The sequence below is a fragment of the Nanorana parkeri genome, unplaced genomic scaffold (genome assembly GCF_000935625.1).
Source record: "Nanorana parkeri isolate BGI_ZX_2015 unplaced genomic scaffold, ASM93562v1 scaffold1236, whole genome shotgun sequence".
In the NCBI taxonomy this organism is placed as follows: Eukaryota; Metazoa; Chordata; class Amphibia; order Anura; family Dicroglossidae; genus Nanorana; species Nanorana parkeri.
Window position 1 is genome coordinate 99,578 of NW_017307504.1, and position 9,662 is coordinate 109,239.

The window sequence follows — 9,662 nt, forward strand, 5'->3', positions numbered from 1 at the left end:
AAGTGCAATCCTTTGCAGCAAGGTGGGAGGCTGCTTTTGCCCAGTCATGTCCAAGCGGATCTTAGCTTTGAGCCTTGCCTGGGGCTAAAAAGCTAAGCACTGGCTTAAAATGGCCAGAATAAGCAGCCAGGCTACTCCTTCCCAATCTCCATCATCCATATCTACTGAACAAGCCAGGAGAACGGATTGCTCCATTACCGTCCTTCAACCTCCAATTACATACTAATATTTAAAAAAAAAGATTGATACCCGTTTCATTCCTTTAATAGGCCTGGAAAAGGGTACTTAAATGGTTAGTCTAACCTACTTATCCCCTTTGTTACTGCTTTCTAAAATGTTTGCCCTTTTGTATTATTGTCACAGCTTTTTGTTACATGTAAATCTAATAGGTTATGAAACAATGTAACTAGCACATCAGCCTGTTTTGAAACTCCATAGGTGTATAATAAGGTAGAGAACATGCTAAATTTAGGTGGATCACGTCGCTTTAACTTGTTATGCGTGTAGGAACTGCATATATTACTTTAAAAAGCCCTAAAGTGTGTGTGTTCAATTATTCTTCATTTCTCTGCCTGCCCCAAACAGTCTATTCGTTTCCCTGACCGGCAAAGGGTTGGTATATGTGATATATTGCTTGCTGAGCACTGTTAATAAAACTAAGGAAATGTACACTGCCTATAGTGACAAAGTATTTCCTAGAGCTACATCTCATTAGAGTCCACCTTTTAAGCCCCGATTCGACTTGGTCCGTGGAAATATTTTGTTTTTTTTGTTTAACTATTTTGTTATTTTGAAACTTTAATATTGGATTGTGCCTAAGAATGAAACTATGACATTAATTTTTTTATATATATTTGTGTGAAAACTTTGGAGAAGATTTGAAGTACAAGTAAAGTGCGTGAGAAGTGCATATGGGTAAATCAAATCAAGCCCTATAATGAATAATGTGAGTATAGGCATATAGCATTACTGTTAGTAAACGCCAGCCCTTGTGTAAATCTCGCTTGTGCGTTGGAAAAATACAGCACTTCATTGATAGGGGTCTTGACAATTGTCTCAGTGTATAACAGCTCATTTCTAAGCTGCCTCCATTTTTTTTTTTCATACTCCCCGCTGCTAATTCTATGCATGTGTGTAAATTTCTTTTTACAACTTGTACATAATATTCCCCTGAGTTTGTACATTCCTTGGAAAGTAGATGGCACTGGGACAAATGAAACATCATAAACCTCCTCTGTATCTCCCATTTACAAACGCTAGCCTCCTGAATGATTAAAACTCGTCGTAGCCCAATTACATCTAATAACTTGTATGGTGTCGCAGTCTTGCATGTCCCTGGTTACCAATTGCCTCAATTAGATCTTCTTGTCTGCTGCAAAGCAACAGGGACGAGCTAAAACTTTAGAACATGTTAAACGAGTGAAAAATGAACATTTTGCATTTTTTTCTAAAAAAGGACAGTCGGTTTATATTTGTTGCTCAGGTCAAATAATGTTACGAGATTTCTAAAAAACTAAATAAAAAGTGATCATCAATTTACTGATTAAATTAGCTAAAATAAAATATGAATACTTTGTATAATTAAATGTGGCATCTTTTTTTTTCTTATTTATTATAGGCGAATGAAATTGTGTTATGTATGTGCATCCGTGAAAAAAGGTCATACAGTCTGGCTCTTTTGACATTGTTATACTAAATCCTCGAAGCACTTCAAAGCAGGATATCTCATAAATGGGACTTTACTCTAAATTAGTGTTGGTGAGATGCTCTACAGTCTTCTAGTTGTTAATAACAGCCGCTTCTAGCTGAGAGGAAACGTAGGTAGGAAATAAATGAAGTTTGTGTGATTAAAAGAATCCGGTCTAATTATGAAAATGTCATTTATTTAGGTGACGGAAGCGTTCAGGATCAATCAGCTTCAATTAGGATTAAACTGAGCCCATTCAATGAAATCTATTAGCTTCTCATTTCAGACACGGATTCGGCGCATAAATCAATAAACAGCAGAAAAGGGAGTCCAGTGGCAAAACACGAAAAAAAAAAAAAACTATTACAACCCAAAGACGTGTAAAGAGGCATCTGTAAAAATCTGTACTCTTTTGATCAATACGATGAATATTTAATAGTTAAAAGACTAAAATTGAAATCTATTAACACCGTCTCCTCCCTTCTTATTAGGACTATAACATGCCCTCAGACTTGTTTGATTTTGAGCTCCAGAAAACGACATGGGTAGTCTTGTATGAAAGCGTTCAGAGCTGGGCTTTAAGGAACTCTCTAAAAAAAATGCCTTTCGTTATTCCTGGCTCCATCAGAGCTCTGGAGATTTTTCTAACACTCCAATGTTCATCAGCCAGCCTCAAAAGTCACTTTTAGGACTTCCAATGTGACGTCAGGGACAGCTAGGAAACAAACTTTAATGTGCAAATTGTATATTACATAAAAGTGACCTCTTCAATAACGTTGGACAGACCTCAAGTTCAATGCCATCGCCTGATTTTGAAGAAAAAAAAATCATTTAAAATTCAATTTTTTTTTTTGTGCTAAATGGCACGATCCTCCATTCATGTGGTTGGTCTGGATGCAATAGCCGGTGTGTGTGTGGCTGTATTTTTTTAAACTTTCGTATTTTGCTTAAATACACTAGCCTATTGATAGCTGTATGACAGCCAAACATGGCAGAACAAAAATCCTATGCGCCTGAATGGGAGAAGTATTTCAAGCCTCTGTGTCTAGATTAATATTTATACGCTACTATGTCATTCAAAGCAAACCATTACCCCAATTAATGGAATTATATGAACATACATCAGTGACCCTATGCAGGCATGTAGTTAATTATGCCCCCCTAACAGTTTCATACTCGTTATCTGTGAAATAACGGGGATCTGAACGTTCAGATTATATGACCTATAGCGCTTGTAGCTAGAAAGGAGTGTTGTTCCTGGGTCTGATGTTTAATTACTTTTATTTCCCCTTTTATTCCATGCAAAAGCTGAGAATGATTTATAAGTAAAATAGACGTTAGATCCAAAGGGGTGAAGGGTTCTTGCTAACTAAATTATACTAGCAGTGGAGTAGAACTTTGCAAATCCCATTTCAACCTTTCCCCCTCACCCACCCACAGAGAAGATTATATTTTACGAATTATGTTCATATAGGAGCATATGGGTAGAGCTGTTTGTTCGTGTTCTGAAGCCTATGTGGGAGGTCTGCTGTGGAGCACAAATTATAAAACATATATGGAAAGCTAGAGGGCCAGGAAAATGAAGGTGCTTGAAGTGCAGTTTATTTATGAGTGAGATACACTATGGCTTGTGTATGTGAAGGAGGTTGTGTTTTGTCTACTGGTAGCAGGGCCCTGATGGTTTGCTGCTATTCTGCCCTTGTTGGTGCAATATGCTTTGCTATGATTCCAGGAACAATTAAGCCTTTTCATTAAATTACTATTTCCTTTTGGAATGTCTTTCCTTTTCTAAAGAATGACCAGACCGATACTACACTAACAAGCAGGAAAAGCTTCCAAATGTTATAGCCTATTTATAAACTTGTAGGGTCTGAACCCTAGATGACTTTGATGGGTCAGATATCAGAAATTCCATTAAAGGAGAACTCCAGGCAAGCTGCTAAATACACAGTTGAAACACATATATGAAAAATACCTTACATGCCAAAGGATTTGTTCTGTCTACCCAGTTCTGAGATTTATCCTGCCCTGTTGGACATCATAGACCTGATTTTTCTCTGCAGCAGTTAGACAATGCAGCTAGATCACTTCTCTGTCCCCAGGCTGTGTCTGGGCAGTAAAGGGGCAGCAGCAGACTGATGGTGTGGTCCTTCTGCTCTCTCCTCCTGTAAGCAAATACCTTTTCTGCAGATGTAAAAACAGGACACCTGATTGGCTCAGGATGTTGACCCTACCTCTCCTAACCTGAATGCTGCTGTACAATGAGGCAGAAACTATTTAAATCCAGGTATTTATACTAACTACTTAAAAAAACCATTTTATATAAATTAATAACTGCATTCATTTGTGTTTTGAATATCTGCCTGGAGTTAAACTTCAACACCTATATGGAGATCATAGAGAAGCCATTGGTTTTCTGGCCAGGAAGTGTTATTATAGAAATGGTGCTGTTTTCTTAGATGGTCCACACTTCAATTAAAAAGCAACCGCAACTGTAGAAAGACTGCACCAGTCAGGACCATCTATTTAAGCAAACCCCCTGTCGTCTGTTTATAAAGTCGGGGCAATATAGGCAATAAATGCAGATTCTTCTTAAGAAGACAAGGTAACACTTACAAGAGTCCTAGGACAGAGCCCAGTCAGGCAGTGTAGGCACAGGAGACAAGAGATTCTAGGAGTTCTGTTACTATGGAAACGCTGGAAGTGAAATAAATCTCCATACCAAGCATGATACAACCTGCATTGAGTATCACTAGAATGTTACAGTTGTTAGTTGTGCTATGTGAACCTGAACACTGCCACCCTCACCAGCACATCATCATCATCCCTACTTTCTGGAGGGATGCAGCGCAGTGTCAACTCCCCCACGTGACTTTGCTTCATTTCTGCTTTGATGTTGCAAACATCCTGTCGTTTACCCAGCATTTAATTAGCTTAATAAAGTGTTTATTTTATCCATATTTATTTATTTATTTATGTCATGCAAGAACTTTCTTGTGATATGCTAAGCTTCGTAGAGGAAAAAAAATTAGCATTGTAAAATATGTGGGCTTTTTTTTTTTTTTTCCTCTGCACTATAATCTTTAACACTGCGAATTAAAGCTCTATGATGCATAAAACAAGCTCTTTTGCATAAACATTCATATGATTTAAGTGGTAGTGCTTTGGGAGCCTTCATCTGAGTCAGGGTGGAGTTTAATAGGCAATTTTTTTTTTTGCTAGGCGATTGATGATAGATGAAGCTCGGAAGTCCTTAGTAGAGACACACACTTTTTGCCTGATGCTTATCAATGTCAATTGCAAGCTGCCATATTGCTCCGTCTCATAGGGAAGTTGAGCATTACTTCTGGCTTTTGACAAGGCTCTGGGTATTTTTAGAACCTTTGCCCTCGTTCTGTCTTCCATACCATTGGTAATAGAGAATGGTACCAGAGTAAGCGCTCTGTTTATATTCTCAGTAGATATGATATGCTTTTCTGTATATATTTCTGCGTATTTGGGGTCGGTGATCACACTGACCTTCCAATACCGGTATCGCTTCACTCTCAGCTTTTCATTATTTGCAGAGGTTAATACATCCCTGCAGCAGGGTCATGTCAAGCCCAGCATTAATGTATACATGTGATATTCTAGTCAAAGCTGAGGCGGGGGCTCTTTAAAAAAAAAATGTACTATTTCATGTAGAAATAATAACTACAGATATTCCTGTGATCAATGGAAATAATTATAGCTAGGCGTGCACTTGGCATTCACATCTTCCAATCCCAGTGATTAAAAGTGAACTTCTATTTAATATTTGTGTCTGCTCATCTTTGTGCATGCTCTCCGGAGATGATTTCTGGAATAAGGAGATCAGACTGTAATATACAGTAATATCTAATTTGGAAATAACCTGTGAACATTATTAGACACACACCCGCTATAAAGAAAAGCAGATTGTATATAGGTACCTGAACAGAATATTTTATTAGCGACTATATTATATAGCCATATATTATAAGATCACTGCTATTAGGTAAAAAGTATTTGTAATAAGGAATTTAGAGTGATTTGTAGAAAGCATTCAGCGAGCCTTCTAGTTGTGATTAGTAAAGTAAATCAAGTAGCAAAAGCCTGTCTGTTACAATCCCCAGGACTCCCTAGTGTCACCTTGGCAAGTGACCTTGCCACATGGACTTGAGACCAGACACTGGACCTGGCTAACACTCAATCCTAGCACAAATTGACTGAATGGAACAGATCAATGCCTACAATGACACTTGAGTCGCCTATTCCCAGTCCTACTTGTACCTTACCTTGTTCAGCCGAGCAAAGCAACACTACAAGGGGAAACATTGTTTGTAAGTGCAGATCTTGCGGTCACATATCATTCATTGAATCCATCATGTCCTTTGAAATATGGATAAAGCAGGATGTGAAGCTATTCCCCCAGCCAGGCCCCTGATCACATTAGACACTATCCTAGCAATCCATCAGTACACGGTAAACTTAATGCTGTTTAGAGTTAATGTTCGCTGTAATTATTTTTGCCTTGTAAATATGTTAATACGCTTTAATATTGACGATAAACTGACATTTACAGTAGACATTCATTTATAATCTATATTACCACCGCATAATTTAATATAGCATGGAACAGATACGTCTCTTGATATTTGGCGGAGGGCTAGTTTCTTAGGAGATTACCGAGCGGATCAGGAATTTAAAAAAATGGTGACTGATCTGATCGCGTTAAATTAATTAGGACCAATATAGATTTAGATTGTAGCATGATGAGAAGGCAGGCTACATAGAACAGCAGTTTGTTGTCCTGCAATTCATCCTTTAGAAAAAAAAAAAGTGGCTATTAAAATCAAGGAGTGAGGCCCTGGCATTCCTATAACTTGATGTGAGCCTCTTTTCCATTATTTGCCTAATTGAACACGTTCTCCAAGTATATTGTAAGGAGCACTGCAATTAGACATTTCCCCTGGAAAGGAAACAATTGCATCTAGTGCATGTGCGAGCATCTCATTGACAGCGATCTCACGCAGGCTTTGGGTGGAATTAATTATGTAATGTGATTAAATAATGAGGGCGAGGATGAAATCATGGAAATATTGCTCGCTATGAAATGACACCTAACACTGCAGACACTTGGAGGGGATCATGTACATATTCTGTTTTTTTTTTTTTAACTCAACCTTCATTTTATAATAATCAAGTGTATTTCCACACTCAATTTGGGGACAAAATAAGCGTATTTTGATTTATTAGTAGAGTCCCAGGAGCTGATTTATTGAAGCAGTTGAGAATATTCACACACTAAACTGAATATTTACATCAATTATCCAATCGTGTGTGGACGAAATGAGTAAGCGGGAATTTGTTTTTTTTTTCTTCACATGATTGGGAAATTGACGTGAATCTTCATACGATTTATGAGCTCCTTTGGTAAATCAGCCTCATCGTTTATACTTTCACGGTTCCCATAATAAGGTTTTCTACTAAAATAGTTTTAAAAAAAAGTATTCTACCAACTAACACACTGCAAAGATATCCCAAAAACGTAAACGAAATTGATATTAGTTCTGGTTGAAATGTCTATTCAAAGCATGTATTATTTTAATGAGGCACAATGGTAATAGCATACATCCCAAGTTCATGATGAGTATACTCAAATATTTTATGCTGAGCCTTTGAATAAAACAGATTTGCTTTCTGAGGTGTTCAGGATACAGTTCCAAGACACCATGAAAAACAGAAGCAACTGGAGCAAAGTCTGCAAATCCCACAATTAATCATCCCTTCCAGTGGTTATTTACTAACAAACAAATGGCACAAGGCGATCCCGATTATCTTCAGTTGGTTTTACTCACAGTGCTCCTTGACAATGAAAAATAGTCATTTCTTACACTTGCTGTGTATATTTGTTTTGTGCAATGTACATTTAGGCAGAGCAGCTACCTTGCTTTAGCCCTGTTTCCATATTTGCCTTTTTATAGGAATATTTTTTTTTTTTGTTGTGTGTTGCTTGTTAATCCATGTATAAATAGTGTGATCTCAAATTGAAAGGCATAAATAACAGCAGGAGTGATCTAACCCTATGCAGTTCATCCTCGTCGTGAAAAAAAGGAAAAAAAAAAAAAAAGGAGAAAAAGATCTCCTACTGAAAACCGAGTGGATCTCTGTGGGTAGGTGCTACAAGATCACAGGGCAGCCATGGAAGAACTTACAGCATTTGTATCTAAATCGTTTGACCAAAAAAGCAAGGAGGGCAGCGGCAGTGGCAGCAGCAAGAAGGAGACCATCACCTACAGGGAAGTTTTGGAGACGGGCTTGGCTCGGGCCAGGGAGCTGGGAAACTCTGACAGCAACCTCCAGGACATTACAGAGAATAGCAACCACTGCCCGCTCCATCTTTACAAAGAGCACACAGACATTGACAAGGACAAGCTCAAAGACTACAACGCTAGCAGGATCTCTGAAGGTAAGTATATGAAAAGCTCTACTGCATGGAGACAAGGCTTGCCTGCCTGCCTGCTTGCTTGTGTTGGATCAGTGCTGCTGTGCTCTGGGAGAGGTCAGCAAAAGTTCCAGCCATATACATACACTGAACAGTGAGGGGGGCTCTCTCTGTACAGCCAAGATCCAGCTTCTAACAATTGTATCATGCATGCTTGTCCTTCTCTGTTCTATCTCTACTATACGAGCGTTATTTTCTTCCTGTCTGCTCATGAATTCCATACGACCATTCAGTTTTAAAGAACATCTGTTTTTGAGTAATGCGTGTTGTATGTTAGGCTATTGTCCTTTTTTTTTTTACTACTATTTGAAATATTCAGGAATTGTTTTTTTCTTTTGTGTGTGTATGTTTATAGAAAGGAGGCTTATTGTGCCCAGTGCTGGTATTCTTTTGTTGCAGCACAGATCGTGGTAATATGTAAGGAAGGAAAATGTCATGTATTCTAGGCTGCGCTGTGTGATAAAGTTTGCAGAAGTTGCTATATGATTGCTCGGAAGTGGTTTCCCAATGGGGCCCAGCGACACTCATTCTGCACTCACTCACATCAAACAAGTGACGTTGTTCCCCTATCTCTCAATCAAAGCCATCAAGTGGCCGGACACAAGGGCGAGATTGGTTAAATAGTTTCTGACCCGGGCAAACAGGTGTCCTTTCTTTCAAACTGCTATCATAGCTATTCCATTGGAAAAAAAAGAAAAAAAAAACATATTGCAAACAGCCTGCAAACATGTGGCTCAACTGAGGGAAGGGGGGTTGAAGCCCAAAACGTTTTCATCTGGTGTGACTCAAGGTGAAACTAAATTACAAACAAGACAAGTGAGAGAGCAGGATAAGGAGGACAAGAGTACATTTTTCTGTTCTACAAATTAAAATTGTAAGCTGGCAAACAATAATATTATTATATACATTGCTGGGCATGCTATCTGATTGTAAGAAAGCTCTCTGTGCATGCTTTAATAAACTATTATTCTACATCACGTACAGGCTTAAAATGAATCAAACAAGTGTTTATTTTCCTGCCAACAACAAGCACACGACATAAATAAATATCCTGTTACCGAATATATAATTACAACATACAAAACTGCAGATCCCTTCAAAATGCAATATTTAGTCCTCGGTCATGTGTCAACACGTGGGCAATATAGACTTCTAAGTGCATGGGCTCTTCTAACAATTATTAAAAGTCATTATTGTGCCTTAGTCAGCGGTGGGCTTCTAGCGCTGGCATGTATGCCTCTCAGCCCAACTGCAAATGTAATAAAAGTTTAAGTGTACCACAAGAACAAAAGGATTATAAGATGATTAAAACTGCGTACAAGTACTCTATAAACACGTGGAAACAATTACACGCCCATTTTCTTTACAACCTTTGCAAAGTTCATTTTATATAATGGATTACACCAAACTCGCGAGCGAGAGAAGTTTATGCAGGAGGTTCCAATAAAGAGCAATTTATAATTGACACTG

The 9,662-nt window shown here is 38.2% G+C and overlaps 1 protein-coding gene across 2 annotated transcripts in view; it reads left to right on the plus strand.

The window, feature by feature from the left end:
- Window positions 1-7,831: 7,831 nt before the first annotated feature.
- Window positions 7,832-9,662, plus strand: part of SHOX (short stature homeobox) — a 41,212-nt gene continuing 39,381 nt past the window's right edge. For both annotated transcript variants that reach the window (XM_018568728.1, XM_018568729.1), the window contains exon 1: window positions 7,832-8,156. In XM_018568728.1, coding sequence (XP_018424230.1) covers window positions 7,889-8,156 — 268 coding nt within the window. In that variant the 5' untranslated portion in view covers window positions 7,832-7,888. The remainder of the gene's footprint in view (window positions 8,157-9,662) is intronic.